General features: G+C 31.8%; 2 protein-coding genes across 2 annotated transcripts in view; one reads left to right on the top strand and one right to left on the bottom strand.

Moving 5' to 3' along the window:
* Nucleotides 1-2,373: 2,373 nt before the first annotated feature.
* Nucleotides 2,374-9,150, bottom strand: LOC114325996 (ATP synthase subunit O, mitochondrial). The gene is made up of 3 exons (XM_028274158.2): nucleotides 8,982-9,150; nucleotides 5,070-5,444; nucleotides 2,374-2,750 (listed from the first exon to the last, which is right to left on the bottom strand). Exons 1-3 carry the CDS (start codon nucleotides 9,006-9,008, stop codon nucleotides 2,523-2,525), a joined length of 630 nt encoding a protein of 209 aa, XP_028129959.1. The 5' UTR covers nucleotides 9,009-9,150; the 3' UTR covers nucleotides 2,374-2,522.
* Nucleotides 9,151-9,581: 431 nt separating this feature from the next.
* The window catches only part of LOC114325995 (cullin-5), a 37,083-nt gene continuing 28,451 nt past the window's right edge, over nucleotides 9,582-18,213 (top strand). The window contains exons 1-4 of the mRNA XM_028274157.2: nucleotides 9,582-9,787; nucleotides 12,575-12,907; nucleotides 15,009-15,213; nucleotides 15,759-15,926. Of these exons, the coding sequence (XP_028129958.1) occupies nucleotides 9,779-9,787; nucleotides 12,575-12,907; nucleotides 15,009-15,213; nucleotides 15,759-15,926 (715 nt within the window). The 5' untranslated portion in view covers nucleotides 9,582-9,778. The remainder of the gene's footprint in view (nucleotides 9,788-12,574; nucleotides 12,908-15,008; nucleotides 15,214-15,758; nucleotides 15,927-18,213) is intronic.

Raw genomic sequence — 18,213 nt, 5'->3', positions numbered from 1 at the left:
TTGTAGAGGGCGCAAAAGTCGAGGCCTCGAAAAATGATGGCGGACAGTTAATCTCAGAATTGGGATATCTGAAACAAAAAAATCGTACTGCATTTGAAAAAGGAAGGTTTCTTACGTGACAATCTACCACAGTTTGACCAAAAAATAAAAAAAATTTAACCACGAAAAACTGAAGAAAAAATGGCGATTTTTTAACAATTTTTTTCAAATTTCCGTAAAATCTTTTTTTTTTTTTAGGAATGTTTCACTAACGTTGTAGGCCAGGGTAATAAGACAAAAATATACCCTGTTCGTGACACTTCAGCAGCCAGGGAACTGAAGCGTTTTTTCGACAGGTAATACCTATAGGAACAAATTGTATTTATTTCCTGCGTAGGATCTGGCGGCCATTTTTATTTATAAACAATTAACTGTCAAAAAATGGCATTTTCCCCTTTTTTTTTTCAAATCAACGGAAAGCAGTGAAACTTATGATTTTTTTAGTACAAATATCTTCGAGATTATGGAAAGAGCTTTAAAATGACGTATTGCAAAGTTTGATATACTCATTTATTGTTAATATAATTGCGAAAAAATGTCGGAATTGCAAGAAAAAAAATATTTTCGCAATAACTATTGTAAAAATTAGTGTACAGCTTTGAAATTTTTGTCAAATGAGGGTTCTTTGGTGCTTAATATGTGGTAAAAATTTCAAAGCGATTCATTCAATTGTTTAAATTTTATTCAAATTGTTTATCCCAGAGAACATTTTTTTTGCAATAACATAAGTCAGAAAAAAATGACGTTAGGACCATTCCACAGGTGTCAAATGAAAAAACATGAGCTACATTTTCAACATGGTTTAAAAAAGTGAATCAAAAATGCATTTATTAGTAATAAATAAATATGCAAAAGTTTCGTCAATTTTTCTGTATAAAATTTTTGAATAACTTTTTCCAAAAAAATTAACTTTTTTACCCTGTTTTAAGTGTACAACTACCGAGTAATGTTATTTATATCATAATTGATAAAAAATTGTAATAAATATATATAATTTCTTATATAACAAAATAAAAAGTTTATAAGGAAAGATTTACGATACTTTTGCATAATTATTTATTACTAATAAATGCATTTTTTATTTACTTTTTTTAAACCAAGTTAAAAATATAGCTCATGCTTTTTCATTTGACACCTGTGGAATGGTTCTAATTTCATTTTTTTCTGACTTATGTTATTGTAAAAAAATTGCTCTCTGGGATAAACAATTTGAATAAAATTTAAACAATTGAATGAATCGCTTTGAAATTTTTATCACATATTAAGCACCAAAGAACCCTTATTTGACAAAAGTTTCAGAGCTGTACACTAATTTTTACAACAGTTATTGCGAAAATATTTTTTTTTGCAATTCCGACCTTTTTTCGCAATTATATTAACAATAAATGAGTATATCAAACTTTGTAATACGTCATTTTAAAGCTTTTTCCATAATCTCGAAGATACTTGTACTAAAAAAACCATAAGTTTCCCTGTTTTCCATTGATTTGAAAAAAAAAGTGAAAAATGTCATTTTTGACACTTAATTGTTTATAAATAAAAATGGCCGCCAGATCCTACGCAGGAAATAGTTACAATTTGCTCTTATAGGTATTACCTGTCGAAAAAACGCTTCAGTACCCTGGCTGTTCAAGTGTCGTGGAAAAAACCTTATTACCCTGGACTAGTGGTAAATTGTCACGTAAGAAACCTTCCTTTTTCAAATGCCGGACGATTTTTTTGTTTCAGAGATCCCAATCCTGAGATTAAGTGTCCGCCATCAGAACTACTTCTTTTCAAGGCCTCAACTTTGGCGCCATCTACAATATTAGTATACGTGCATTAATGAAAAACGATATATTTTTTGTATTCTCTAAGAGTTAGATATTAATATGTAAAAAGTTTTATCTTCATTTTTAATAAAGGTTCTGAGAAAAAAAATCTTGAAAAAATGCTTATCTTTGGTCTTCTAAAGCAGCGGTTTTCAATGTTTTTGAGTAATGTACCACAAAATTCTTTTAAAATTATTCTTGGTACCACCTAACTGAAATACCTATCGATCTAGGTCTAGGTAATCTAACTAACTACGAATATGTTGGATTTTGCCTGTGTTTTTGTATTTGGTGTACCACTCCAAATAATGAGATGTACCACCAGTGGTACATGTACCACAGATTGATAACCCTTGTTCTAAAGTGTACTAGTACCTTAAGAAGGGGTACTTGAACTACAAATAGGCCGAATCTCTCTGCGAAATTTTACCCAACAATATGGTTAATAAGCTACAATGGAAACAAAGTTTGGTGGCTCCATATATGGTACCCGTAGGCGTTAATGGATTAATAAAATAAATCATACATTTTGAAAAACTTTATTGGTAGTTTTCGGACATCAATTTTCTTAATGGAGTTACAGTACTACTGTAATATATCGTCTTAAAAACAAGATGTATAAAATGAAGATCCTATTTCAATAACTACACAAAATTAAATAAACTAGTATAATTAAACGGTTGCACTAATAACTTCTGTGTACTTCTTGATTTTGCTTGCTACAGACATGTCTACGTATCTGTCACCAATGCTTACGATCATCCCACCAATGATGCTGGGGTCGACTTTTGTAGCCAATTGAATGCTTTGGTTTGACTTGACGAAGGATTTCAATACACCCATGAGTTTTTGTTTTTGGTCAGCGTCTAAGTCTCTAGCAGTGGTTACTTCACAAGAGACCTAAAATTAAAATGAACACAATATTTACTATACAAAAAATAATTTCTTCATAAAAAATAGGCAATGAGAAAACAAAGAAGGAGATCAGGGTTGCAAAAAAAAAGTTTTTTTAATTTTAAACAAAACACATGTTTTTTGTTTTAAACGTTTTTTTTGTTTTAAACATGTTTTTATTTGTTTTTAAATTGTATGTTTTAAACAAATAAAAGTTGTTTAAAACACATGATTTTTTTTTGTTTTAAACGTTCTTTTGCTTTAAACACGTTTTTGTGTTTTTAAATTTAATATTTTAAACAAATAAAACTTAAAAGAAAACATTGTTTAAATCATATTTTCTTAAACATAACATTAATTGAAGGTGTTTGATCTATTTTATTCTACTAAATAATAGATAAGAAATTGCCTGGGGAACCCCAGACAATTTAATATTTATAAATTCGCATTGCAAGTTAGCTATTGCAATAACGTCTACTGTCAGTTATTTTGTGGTGACCCCAGCTCATTTTTTGGCAAATTTGCTTGATCATCGCTTTAGTGGAAATAAACTTATCATCCATCCATTATCAATTATCATCCAGAAGTATTTTCAATTATTATATTATTAGCAGGCAAAGTGTGTACCCTTTAAACTATATGTTTTCTAAACATCTAATTGCGAATGTAAAACCATTAGCATGGTGGCGTTCTAAAAAAAATATAAATACTACAGCACTGAAACTTGCTCAACAGCTTCACACAGCTATTGCATCGTCAGCCAACATAGAAAGACTCTTCTCATCATACGGTTTACCATTCCAAACTATGTAATCGGCTAGGACCACTAGGCAATGTCAAAGCTTCTAAGTTGGTTTCAATTTTTAAAGAACTTAATTCCATCAGTGATGACGTGACTGATCAGATTGATGATTTAGATTACAAGATTACTATGAGAGTGAAACAGTTTTGACAAATTGATTAACTCTTGTATGCAAAATGTTTTAAGTTTTCCAATTTTTTTTCTGTGTTCTGATTATTAATCAATAAATAATATGTATGTTAAAAAGTTTATATAATGTATTTAATAATTTTTTTTTGATGTTCATTATACATATTAATAAAGAAAATGAAAAAAAAAACACTTGTTTAATTTAAGTGTTTTAAACATGTTTTAAACAAAAACTGTTTTAAACGTAAACAAATGTTTAAAACAGTTGATTAAAACAAAATGTTTAAAACGAAACAACCCTGAAGGAGAGTAATTAAAAATGTATCTGAACAATTCCAATCTAAATAAAAACAACACTAGAAGCAAAAAATTAAGCTATTGTACAATTTTCATCAAGCCAATGCTGCACTGGAAACAGGGAAAAGAGGCTGCAAAACACTCGCCATGCAAAAAAGGAAGCTCTGATACTAAAAAGACCTAGAAACAGAGATTACATCACTTTTGCCCTTGAAGGAGAAAGAGTAATGCCTACCAAAAAGGTTAGATGTCTAGGAGTGATGCTATGCAGTACGATATTTCGTGAACACATCAAATATACTGCAAACAAGTCTGAACAGACAGAAAGTCCAGGCACTGATGGAAGTAGTACTCTGTATAATTCTATATGTGACACTGATGTGACATCAAATAATGAAGAAACAAAAGTACAAACAAATGTTAGAGAACATGCAAACAAAAGTTCTATTAAGAATTGTATGTGCCTAGAGAATGACCTTAACAGTAGCCCTAAAAGTGATAGGTATACTTATTGGAGTATCACCAATACACCTGCAGGTAATAGAGCCAAAATATATAGCAATGGTAATCAAGAGAAGGCAGAAGAAAGAAGAGAAAACACCTAAATGGTAGGGCGAGTGGGTAAACGAGCGGAGGGCTTCATAGACCAGGACTCTGGTCCAAGGCATGGTGGAGAGAGTAGACTGCAAATATAAAACACAAACTACTTCTCTATACAATTCGTTATGGGACACTGATCATTTAGAGCATACCATGAGAGGATAGACAAGGCAATAGATGGTAGCTGTGTGCACTGAGTACTGAGCAATAAACAACCCAGCAGAATACCATGTTGAATACAGTAAGCGTGTAAAGAGCGGAGCTATAGGCAAAGGTAGGCATCTTTAAAGCACACAATTTTACGACACTAGTGGGAAGGGGATCAAAATATTTTAGAGAAGTTCTGGGGGGGCGTGACAAAAATTATTAAAAGAAAAAAGATTTTAGACAAACAGACAAGGAGGTAACATAAGTGACAAAAAGAGAAGAGGAATGATGGCTGCAATTACTCTAAATTTAATGTAACAAAATTTTTAATTAAAAATAATATCACAAACCTCTCCTCTATGTGCTGCCATAATTTGCTTGAATGCATTAATGACTGTTTCTAGTTTATTAAGACGACCATTGTCAGCCAGTAATGCCAAAAGATTAGCAGATTCTGGTTTGAGGGAAATCTTTTGAGCAACTGCTTTAAGAGCCTCTGATTTAAGACTTCTTTTGATTGTTGGGTTATCTACAAATCCTCGAAGTTTGGCATCAGTTTTTAAAGCAGCCTGAAGCTTCAAAAGGTCCTTCTCCACACCTTCCAATGATTTTTGCTTGCTGGCTGCAGAGTATAGGGCTGAAGCATACCTACCTTCAATTCCAAAGATTTGGAGTGGGGCTTTAACTAATTGTGAAGCAGCGTTACTGGTGCTGAAGTTGCGGACCTACAAAAAGAGTCAAATCAGTCAATAAATTAAAAAACACCTGTCATCTACTTGCAATACTGGGGACTACACATTTAAACTAGGACAGTTTTAAAGTATAATTTTCCACGGGACAGTAAACAATTTTTGTTTTGTTTTTTATTTCCAAGGGACAAGCCCAATAGTTACAATTTTTTATAAATTTTGGAACATAAAATATAATAGTTAAAATAGTTAAAGGAAATAAATTATATACAGAACAAATTAAACAGACTGGTAAGGGTGGACAAAACAAAACAATTAAGAGGCAATATTAATTTGTTGCAAGTCGCATATAAATTGGTAGGTGTGGAACTAAAATTAAGCCTCTCAGAATTTGAAAAATTCTAGTTATAGGTTCATTGAGGAGATAATTACATCGATGAAATAGTACATGAAAAGTGTTTTCAACTGCATTTCGAGTACTGTATGAAGGAACTCTAAAACCAACCTTAGACAATAAATAATGACTATTTGCTGTACCATTTAGCAAACGATACAGAATTTTCGAATCATGGTGATAATGACATTCTTCCAGGGTATTGACATTTATATATGCTCTGATTTCTTCATAACTGTAAAACCTGTTATTCCCATTAATAGCTCTAATTTTAAATCCCAAAAACCTAAGGAATTTATTTTGAACTTTTTAAATTTTTTCTGCGTAAACATTATAGTAAGGTGACCCATACTACAACAGTATTCCAAGTGAGGTCTAACAAGAGAACAGTATAACAATTTTAGGGTATTGGGACTTCATTTGAACTATCTTTAGTTGTTTTCAACATTTCCATACAAATAACTCTGAATTACTCTAGTGATTGGAATCGATCTGATGAAACAGTATCTATATCAATCACTAGCATCATCCACAATCTCATACCACTTTATATCAGTTTTTTTTAACCTTTTAACTGCCACCGACAATAAGAGGTTATTCTCCATATGCTAGCGTAATATTAGACCTATAAGATGAATCATATGAAGAATGCGAGAGTTGCGTTGCCGGCACATAAACAAAGTTTGTCAAAACGGAAGAGGTGCGTTGCTGGCAGTCAATAGGTTAAAATCTTTGGTCAAAACACTTTGAGAAACTAGCCTAACTCACAATAACGATGCAGTAACATAAACAGACAGGTGCCGTCTCACAAACTAAGATCACTTTACTTTGTCCCATATTTCAGGCAAAAGTTCTCATACTGATTCGAAATTCAATAGAAAGGTAACTGACCCATGGGTTTAGGATTAGGAAGCATTGTTAGCTTGTCAGTTATGGAAAATCAGAGATAGTACGAAATGTATATTGAAGGTTGTCTTACACAAATTTTCAAATCACTGTAAGTTTCTTATTTACTGTGCCAAATGAGATCTGATTTACTATACTCCGCCCCACCTTGACTTTCCAGTATAAGGAACATGAGTCAACGCAGTCTTTATGAGAGTTTTTAGCACAGTAATGCCGATTTTATCAAAAAGAATTTGTAATCGAACATTAGAGAAATTAAATTAAAACTTTTTTATTTTATTTATTTATTAACGGGATACCACCCAATTTAATATATACACAAAATTTTTATAATTATCTAGTGATACAATAAATATAAAGATATAGTAAATATGTATGACAAATATTGGTGATGCAGCAATATAGAAAAAACAAATATTAAAATAATACAAAGTAAATAACAAATAAAAATCACATAAGATTACAAAATTTTTTTTTAAACACTGTCTACAAACATTTTCCGAAGCGCACAGCAACAAATCGAGGTCTATTCTATTTCCATTCAGAATGATTCTACTCAGAGGAGAATGCCTACCAAAGTTGCAGCTATGAAATTTAATTGCAAAATTTTGGGATGTTCTAGTAACTCTGGAGGGAATATTAAAGTCAATTAGAGACAGTAGATCATTGCAATTAATTTTTTAATTCAGTAGTTTATGAAGAAACAAAACAACAGCATACATCCGTCTGGAAGATAGCCTAGGAAGGTTTAATTTATTTCTAATTTCTGAGTACGAATGGTCACTTAAAGGTTTGTGTAATTTAAAAGTTAAGTACCTAATGAATTTATTTTGGACTTTTTCAAGCTTTGCTATATGGACTTCATAAGTGGGTGCCCAAACAACTCAGCAATACTACAGAACAGATCTAACTAGGGAAATGTAAATTAGTCTGATGGAATTAATGTTATGCAAACATCTAGAAGTTCTAATAATGAAGACTAACATTTTAAATGGCTGGTTATTCACATAATCAAAATGAGCGCAAAAATTTAGTTTGGAATCTAATTGAACACCTAGATCTCTTACAGTTGATACAGCCTTCAGTGGTTCTTCAGCTAATTTGTAATTATAAAGGAGGTTGTTAATTCTTCTACAGAAACTAATAAAGTGACATTTTCCAACATTAATGCTCATTTGGTTCCAATTGCACCATGCCATAATTTTGTTAATATCATTTTGAAGTTTTTCACAATCTGAGACAGATTCGATAATTCTATAGATTTTTAAATCATCAGCAAATAGCAGAAATTTAGAGTTAATTTGAGATTTAATGCCATTAACAAATATATTAAAAAGGAAAGGCCCTAAGTGGCTTCCTTGTGGAACACCAGATGTTACGGAAATTTCACTAGATTGAAAGTGTTTAATTTTAACAAGTTGTATTCTGCTAGTTAGGTAACTACATAACCAGTTATACAGATTGCCCGTAAATCCAATAGCTTTAAGCTTGTTACACAACAATTTATGAAAAGGCAGACAAAAAGGCAACACATACAAATTTAGAATTCATAAGCATAAGTTTATTTGATATACTATAGTTATTACGCATACAAATCCTAAAACTGTAGATCACCTTTATACAGTTTTAATTTAATCTCTATTACATTCGATTACAAATTCTTTTTGATAAAATCAGCATCACCACGCTAAAAACTCTCGTAAGGACTGCATTGCCTATGTTCCTTATACTGTAAAGTCAAGGTGGGACAGACTATAGCTACATTGTAATTTTGTATTTGGTAATAGCTACAAGTCAAAATATTTATATAATTATGTAGAGTTTGGTTTGTGACATAAGGTAGAGTACAATTAACCCTACAGCAGTTTTTTTTTATTGAAATTTGTAAAGTATTTGTAGTATTTTGTTTACTAAAACAGCTTCCAATATGTTCATGTTGATATTATGATACTAACGGGCATGTAGGTCTAATGAAACCTCTTAAACTGTGGACAGTTTCTCCAGATTCCATTAGACTAATATAATTTGCCTATATGATATATGGATAGCTAAAAAAGAGCAGATCTAAAAATATTTGAGATGAACCATGTACTGCAAGTAGAAGGCTCAAATATAAATGAATGCTTAGTTTTAGCTAATATTAATTTTAATTAATATTTGTTACAGTTGATCAAAAATCTTAACCTCTAGAGAAGTTATGTAACACGATTTACAAGATAATACAAATAATTAAACATTGACTAATAAAATAATTATAATGTAATAAAACTTACAGCCATACAAAGGTTTTGTGAAGCCATTTGGAATTATTTTTCTATTTTAAAGTTTAATTTTATAATTCGGTCGCCTTAACCCACACCAATGACAGAAAATTCGGTCTGTGACGTGACGTGTGACGTAAAAAAAAGTGACATTGACGATTGACAACACAAGGAAAGAGAGGATAGCCAACAGGAAAATACCAATCCTATCTATGAACCTTGGGAAAATACTAAAGAGGTGGATTTAAATTTAAAATACAGGGTGAGTCACAACGATTGAAACCTTGAAACAGAATAGACTCATGTATTTGGAACAATGTATCGATATTTTCCCCAATATTCGTCAATAAAATGTAGCCGTAAAATTAAATACAGGCATAAATATAAACAAGGACGATTATTTTATTGTTTTTATAGGAAACACCACATGGATTATATTCCTGATGATGAAATTGAGTCATATCTTTTTTTTACAAAATGTCACAATCATTTTACGATTGAAAATGAGAAATGCATTTTTATATCGTCACAGAACAAATAAAAATGAAGTATGTGCTGATCGTTTCTTCTTCTCCCATTCAAATTAAATTAAGTCAAATCAATTAAAACTTCACAGATGACATCTGTCAAAATGTCAAACATTAGCCTAAAGGTCGTTTGAAAAATAAAATTGTAAATTTATATTAAAAGAAACAAAGAGAAATACCTTTATCCGTACATTTTTAATGGACAAATATTCGACAAAAATAAATGATTCGAAATTTATACGAATTTAGTTTATATCGACTGTCCAAAAATTATAACCTAACATGTTGAAGGTAGGCACTTTGTTTATGACAATTATTTGTTTTCAACTGTTTCTTTTTTTAATTCATTGTTGTTAACAATTGGAAATAATGGAGAAATGTTCTTTTCCTTTATGTGATAATAAAGTAATGCAGACAGAGCTTCTATGATATGAAGTTTCTATATAATTTTTCCAATAAAATTGAGCCAATAAACTGTAATATTTTCACCAGATGTGGATTTTATCAAAGTTCTATTAAGTCTATGTATTTTTTTCTTGGTAATTCCACTCTAATCTAATCATTTCATGATTTTTTCTATGTGACTGTTTTCGATGTTTCCTCTTGTTGGTATGTTTTCTATTTTAACTGATTTCGGTCTTATGACTAATTAATTTCTCAAGCATCTATATGCTCTAATTTCTGTAGTTTTCATTTACCTTTATTACTATTTTCTTCTTCATTTGCCATTACTGGTTGTGTCCTTCCCTTCAGACCTCTCGTGTGCCCTTCTCCTCCACTGTCTTACATTCATAGTTTTTAGGTTGTCTTCTACATCATCCAACCATCTCGTTCTGAGTCTTCCATTTTTCGTCTTCATATTGGCTTCCATTGTAATATTTTCTGTGTTGTTTGTTTTTGTATCCTCTTGTCTCTTGAAATGTCCCAACCATGACAGTCTTTGACTTTTCACAAATCTCACAATATCGTACCCTTCATTTAATTCATTAAGTAAGTTTGTTGTGTCTCCGATTCTCTATGTGCCGTCTTTCTCTTGTACCGGGCCATATAATTTTATTAGTATCTTTCTCACATGGACTCTCATAATTACAAGTTTGAGGTGTATAGAAGCCTTTGAGATGTGGGTTTTTCTAAGGATGCTGAAGATCTCTAGGACAGAGCATGTGACCAACATGAGAAGAATGGGCACTGAGAGGCAGGGTTGGCAAAAAACCAAAAAACAGGTTTTTTTGGTTAAATCAGGTTTATTTGGTTTAAACCAGGTTTAGCCTCTAGCCCAAACGAAGAAAAAATTTTTTCAACATCAGCTGAAGATGCTTGGGCTGTGTGTAGTTGTTCGATAACATTAATGATATTAGTGTCAATACTTTTGTAACTTTTCCACCACTCAATCGGTGTCACTTCTTAAAAAAACCAAGGTTTAAACCATTGTGGTTTAAACCTGCCAACCCTGCTGAGAGGCACATGAAACAATCTATCAATAGTTAAATAGGGGAGAAAAGAATGGTAAATGTATCACTCAAGTGTTATGGGGACCTATTGGGTTGTGAAGAGTAGGTCCTAATAAAACCAAAAAAAAGTTAAGCAAAGTTCTCCATTTCAGTTGGGACTTTTCATTTTTTAATTTAATTTTCCATTTCCAACAATCTTTTTTTTTTCGATTATAGCGCCATCTATCTATAATTCGAAAAAATGTCTTGAATAAAAGTTACTTATTTTTACATAATTAATCCAAATCTGCAATAAAAAATGGGAGCTCCCATTTAAAATTTTAAAGTAACCCTCCACCCCACCTCTGTAGGGGGGGTCGTGTTTAGTGCCATTCAATAGATTTTTCAAAAATATTGAATAAGTGTATTTGTCAATTTTTCCGTCTAATGTTCATTTCATGAAATATCGCAGGATTCAATTTTAAATTTACCCCCCATCCCTCTCGTGTTTGGTATCATTCGATAGATTTTTGAAAAATATTTTTTAGTTTTTCGATCTGTTGTTCATTTCATGAAATATTCGCTTTTTTCTTGTGAAACTTTGTGACTTACCCATTTCCTTACGCCCCTATCAAATCATCAGATTTTTTAAATACACACTGTTTTGCATGTACTTAACTTACCTTATCTTAATCTGACGATTTTGAGTTTTTCTAAGGATAGATTTTTTTCGCCCCCCCCCCTTCTTAACGAACTCCCCTGTAATAAGAGCCAATATATCGCACCCACAGTGCAAGACTATTGTAAGTCAAAATAAGTAAGTTTCGAGATAAACACGATTTTGTTTATTTTCGTGCTATTATCTCTGTGCTAGTTGTAATATTTATCCGGTTGAGCATTTTAACGTTACTAAAGTTTTACACGGGATAGATATGCATGTTTACAAGCGAATGTCATGATTACTTCATTTTCATAAAATTTTTGACTTACAAGAGTTTTGCACTGAGGGTGCGATATAGTAGAGGTAGGTACATTTACAGGGTACAAGGTTTTTCCCAATGTGATAATCTGATGCGCTCCAGTAACTGCAAAAATCCCCACTTGGGCTCCCCTACCATAATAAATTAAATAAAATAGAAAAAACTTTATTTTTACTCTTAATGTTTCTAATTGCTAATCTAAAGCATACTTTAGAATTTAGACAATTTTAAGAATTCTGATCTAAACTAACAAAATATTACTACAAGGTAACTTATAGTTGGAGTCCTAGAAAGGAATGAAATCTATAAGTTATCTAGTACTTGACAGTTCACATGTTAATAAACTACATATCAATATAGTTCATATCATTAGTTACAAGAAAACATGGTAGCAACTAGAATTGCTACACTTTGGAACTAAAATAATTACCGTTTTATAAAAAAATTTATGTGCGACATCTTCATAGAACTTTAATTAATTATAGAGTTATTACCCTTTGGAACTCGTAAATATAGATTATTGAAGCACTTTCCAATAGTTAACACCAATGCACTAAAATTCAGACTTGTTACTCTTTGGAACCAGTGCATCGATATTACTCTTGGCTCTAAAATAGTCAGTATTTCAGAGTCAAATCATTTTGTTTCAATATTGTGTTTTTATTTAGGTAAAGGGCCAGTTAAAATTTGAAGACAAATGGCCACAAATGGGCCCCATAGTTCTAAAACTACTTAAGCAAGAACCAGTGTCACCTTCAGAATGGCAGGAGCTCTTTTACGATGTTCATTTAGTTTGTCTTTGGGATGAAAAGGGACCCGCGAAACTTAGAGATCACTTACATGAGGATATAGTCCAGTTTATTAAACAGGCTCAATCGAGAGTTCTAGCCCACAGGCAAGAGGAAGCTCTTTTGAAAGCTTATATTGCGGAATGGAGGAAATTTTTTACGCAATGTAATTATTTGCCTACACCCTTTAGACAACTCGAAACCAGTTTACAGGTAATATTATAATTATTATTAGTAAGGTTAAATAATGATAAACCAATAATAATTATTGTTCATTTCATTTCTCTTGCGATTAGTCATTAAAATTTTAGTTATTATTTTACAATAAAAAGATTGAAACAGGGAAATAAAGGTTTCTCTTAAATAACATATACAATCCGACAAGCGATAGCTGGTGGATGACCTTGAGCAAAAATACACAATTAGAAATACACAATACGAGAAGGTTGCCCACCAGGTCTCACTTGTCGGATTGTACATAGCCAATGTCCCTTTCATTAGAATTTCTTCTGAATTCTTCTCTACAACTCTTTGTAAGTATCTACAGCTTTGGACTATAAGTCCAGAATACCAGGAGAAACTGATTCATACAATATATCCAGCAACTTGTAAACACTTTGTCATTTGACATTATCTTATTGAGAAAATCTGGTAGTTCTGTTAGACTGTTTTATGTTTATTACATTCATTTTTGTTTAAAAAAATCTTCTGTTTAAAAAAATACCTGAACCATCTGAATACAGTGATAAGTGTGCTAATAATTGGCAGAATAACGCAAAAGATGGACAACATTGTGAAAAGATGGACACATTGTGAAATAAAAAGAGATGAAACTAGTAGAGGTGGGAAATTATCGGTATAAACCTATAAAACATTAACACTTACAATAGTTTCCCACTTTTTAATGTTAGCTCATTTTTTCGTTTTGACTGACACAAATAAACGTCAAAATATGACAAGGTAGTAGCTGAATATTTTTTGAGTGAGTGAATGGGAAAACTGTGACTGTTTAATTTTCTAAATAAAAATATTTTAAAAATTAAAGAAAAATTATTAATTTATTAATCATAATCTTTGTTTTAGATTTATTTATGTGCAGCCTTGCTCACTCATTCTATTCGTTCCAACAGCTCCGTCAAAATTATTTATAATTTAAAAAATGTCACGTTACTGTCATACGTATGACTAAATTCAACTAGCTTTTAGCTAACATCTAAAGGTGGAAAACTATTCTCATCTAAAAGTGGTAATGTTTTATAGGGTAATACCAATAATTTCCCACATCTACTATTTTCATGTCTTTTTATTTCAAAAGAGAAACTTTTTGTTTGTTCTAAGGGACTTTCGGCCCCCGCAATTATGTAATATTTCATTCTGAGTTTAAATTTTTCAAATACATTTATTAGTTTTTTCAGAATTTGAAAAATATTAACACCTTGTCCGTGGTGATATTTTCCAAATCGAACATTCGCTATCTTTGTCATACAACGCTTTCAGTCAAACAGAATGTGTTGACATTGACAAGGCTACTAGATATTTGACAAGGCTTCAGGAATATTTTGAGTTGTTTAAATAATATTGATATTGCATTTGATAAATAATTGATTTAAGATGTGAAATTAATAAAATTTTATTTATTGTTTATTATTTATGCAGGATCCAAGAACAGAATACACCAGGGTATATTCTGTGATCCAAATATTTTGTTGTTAAAAATGTTCTTTATGGCGTTTTTATTGTATGGTATACAAATTATTGTAATTACTGAATACAAAATATTTGCGAATACGCTCTTAATGACTTCACAATTTGTGGAATATATTTTTTATTGTTTATGTAAACATCATTTTTAACAATATTAATGGCCAGTTTCACCAATGACGAGTAGTAGTTTATTAGATGAATAAAGTTGTTTGGCCAATAAAACTAACACATCTCTGTTTCACCAACAATAATACTATTTTATTTATTTATCAAATAAATATTTACTCTGAATAAATTCACAAGTTAATCTTGCTTTAAATATCTATAATGCTGGGGCCACAGTAACGTCTAATGCCATTAATCAACGCATGATTTGCCATCTCTGTAATGCAAATAATGCGTTAATTATTCGTCAAATTCGTCAGTTTAACTTTAAATTATCAAAATTTTATTGAAACACAATAAAAATATAATCTAAATATACTATCTAATAAATTTTTATTCGACGGATAACTATTCACTGATTTATTTGTTCTTGGTGAAACCGGCCCTTAGTCATATATTATGTGCTAGGTTCTTTAATGTCAGTAACTTTTAATTCTATTTCCAGGGTAAACCAACATCTGCTAATCCCAGTGTTCAAAATAATAGTGGGAAGAAAGCTACTGGAGAAGAAAGTATAGTGAGAAAACTCATGTTGGATTCATGGAATGAAAGTATATTTAGTGATATTAAATATAAGTTACAGGATAGTGCTATGAAGTTGGTGCATGCAGAAAGAAATGGAGAGGCATTTGATTCGCAGTTAGTTATAGGTAAATAAGTTAATTGCTAGATTTTTATCATTCAACCCTTTTAGCTCCAGTAATGTGTATGCACGTCCAAATATGACTATAGACTAGTGCCATTGGATGCGAAGCACACTTGTATGTGTATTATATTCAAACGAAAGTATTTCTGCTGGCACAGTTTGTTTCAGAATTGTTATAAGCTTATCATGTTTCATTGTATCAAACGTCTTCTTGTAGTCAACAAAACAAATACCTATATTAGTCACGGTTGGCACCTCTGCATCTCCAAGTTAGAAATTGTATCTCAGTATTCAAATTGTGTCGATGTCACTTGTTTATCTGTTAAAACAGCATTTTTGTATAGATGATTAAATTATTTAAGATATATCTTGGTTACAAATACATTATTACTTACATAATTACTGGACATCAAACAAACATTGAAGGCATATCTGCTACTTCATTAATACATTACAGTAGATTCCAATGAATTGAGCGTTTTAGCTAACAAAGTCATAAATTATTTAAGTCGTTTAGGGAAGATTATCATGAAAAGTTTTCTGTTTTAGGCGTTAGGGAATCATATGTGAATCTCTGCTCAAATACCGAAGATCGACTGCATATTTATAGAGAAAATTTTGAGGCAGCCTATATTCAAAGTACTGATCTGTTTTATCGTCTGAAAGCTCCAGAACAACTTGCTACTAACGGAGTTCAAGCATATATGCGTTATGCAGGTAAGTAACAAAACAAGAAATACTATATTTCTTTTTCTAAAGTATAGTATAGTATATGGCCTGACACCCCATGTGGGGTTCCACAGCTTTGGCTTTCTAGATCCATTTTACGGGGTGGATCAGTTCCCATCATCATTGTATTTGTTCACTACTAATATGTCTCCATTTCTTCCGATCCATTGTCTTCTCTTTCCATTTTGTAATTCCTAAATTCCTGCCCTGCTTAGGTCCTCCTCTACTTCAGTTAACCATTTCGGTCTGGGTCGACCACATCTCCTTTTTCCTCCTGGTTGCCATAATATCGCAGCTGTTGATACTAACTCTAGTCCTTGTCTCCATATATGATCCAGTCATTTAAATCTTTGTACTTTTATTTTCTTTACTATCTTTTCTCCATTTAATTCTTCTAAAATTTCTTTATTCGTTCTCCTTCTATTATACTCTTGTTCTTCGATTCTCACTGGACCTAGTATTGTTCTTATTATCTTTTGTTCATTTATCCCTAATTTTTCTTCTTTTTTTGTTGTAGTCATCATTTCTGCTGCATGCATTGTTATTGGTCTTATTATTGTTTTATAAATATTCATTTTTGTTTGTTTGGTTAATATTTTACTCTTTAGTAGTTTTCCTATTTTTTTGGTATACCCGGTTTGTCACAGTTATTCTTTCTTCGATCACCGTTTTCTTTCCTCTTTGTTGTTTATCATAACGCCCAGGTATTTAAGTTTTTGTACTCATTCGATTTTTTTATTTCCTATCCTTATCTCTCTGTTTTGTTTTGCTTTTCCAAGTCTTATTAGTTTTGTTTCCTTTTCATTAAGTTTTAGTTCCATTTTCTTCCCCTCTAGTCTTTCTAGAGTCTTTCTAAAGTGTAGTTGTTTTAAATACTGAAAATAAATATTTTAAATATTGTATTCGGATCGGTACTCACCGAAGGGACCGGAGACGTTCGGATACAATTATTAGCGTCTCTTTGCAAAGACAATGACGTCGACTTTGCAAAGTAACAAGATACTTACTCAACACACACACTACACATTACACTAGGTACCTAATTGGAAAAATCCACTGTATCATGCCAATGACCATTAGTTGTCGAGGCATTAGCTAAATAAAAAAAATTGTATTCTCTATAGGGATATTTGAAACATCACTATTTTAAAGTATTCTAAATTTTTCTATCTGACACCTCTTTGAATGAAAATGTTTTCTGATTCTGTGGTAGACAGCAAACAAAAATAAACAAAATTTTCATTCAAAGGGTGTCCGACAAGGTTGTGTTATCGCCAACTTTGTTTAAAATGTACTCAGAAATAATATTTAACGAAACCTGTGACGATAATATAATTTTATCGTCTAAAGTACGCCAATGAATTAAGTAAAATACGTTTTTGTACTGTTTCGAACGATATAAAAAATCCATGCAGAATCCACATTTCCGTATGTCATCGATGCCTAGTATCGCTTGTGAGGAGAGATTTGGCATGTAATAAAACTTAATTTGACGCCATTCATCATTGATTAGGCATATAGTATGATAGCTGTGCCTTATTTCTTGAGTGCTACACTCTGCAAGCCTATTATCTGTTCTTTCCTCTTCTTCGGTTGTTATCTTCTAACAGTGTCTTTCGAGCTGTTTCCCCGATGAAAGATTTCTGTGATCCAGTATCTAACAGTGCTTGAAACGTTTCTCCGTTTGTGAACGTCAGTGAACAATGTGGTCTGTTGTCGAAATTGGTTGTTTGATTACGGCAAGATGTGACAGATGACGTTAATTCTGGTTTGGGTTCGAGATGCCTCTGGGTGTCTCGACCCTTGTGTCGTTTCCCGGATTTGGGCAACTGCAATCTTTGTGTGAGATATTCAATGTTCCGCATCTACTGCAGAAAAGTATCAGCGTTGAACGGCATGTATCACGATTGTGGCCCTTTCTTCCACAATTCCAGCAGCATGTTCGTCTATCAAAGTTGAATAGTTTGTTTGTTGATGTTTCCTGGGACATTTTATTAAAACGGGAGCTTCTTTGTGAAGTGTTGTCTACCTCTATTTTTCTTATGTTGCTTTGAATCGTTTCGCATTCTTCAGTCTGGCGTATAAGGTCTTTGATGGACGTGACATCTTTTTCCTTGATGTATAATTTGTCATTTGGGTGCATGTTTTTGTAAATTCTTTTTAATTGTTGTGTTTTGTCCATTTTGCCGTACCTTCTGATTAGCGTTTGAAGCTCTAATAGAAAATCTTTAAACCGTTTGTTTGTTTTCTGCGTTCTCGATTTGGTCTTCCAAAT

Source organism: Diabrotica virgifera, chromosome 5 (assembly GCF_917563875.1).
Source record: "Diabrotica virgifera virgifera chromosome 5, PGI_DIABVI_V3a".
Taxonomy (NCBI): Eukaryota; Metazoa; Arthropoda; class Insecta; order Coleoptera; family Chrysomelidae; genus Diabrotica; species Diabrotica virgifera.
The sequence above is the reverse complement of the archived record's forward strand: the minus strand, read 5'-3'. Positions and strand labels throughout refer to the sequence as shown.

Excerpts from the sequence above, each read along its gene's own strand:
- LOC114325996 (XM_028274158.2), bottom strand. The coding sequence starts at position 9,008 with ATGGCTTCACAAAACCTTTGTATGGCT. Across the intron at positions 5,445-8,981 it reads CACAAAACCTTTGTATGGCT|GTCCGCAACTTCAGCACCAG; the intron begins GTAAGTTTTATT and ends CTCTTTTTGTAG. Across the intron at positions 2,751-5,069 it reads TGGCAGCACATAGAGGAGAG|GTCTCTTGTGAAGTAACCAC; the intron begins GTTTGTGATATT and ends TTTTAATTTTAG.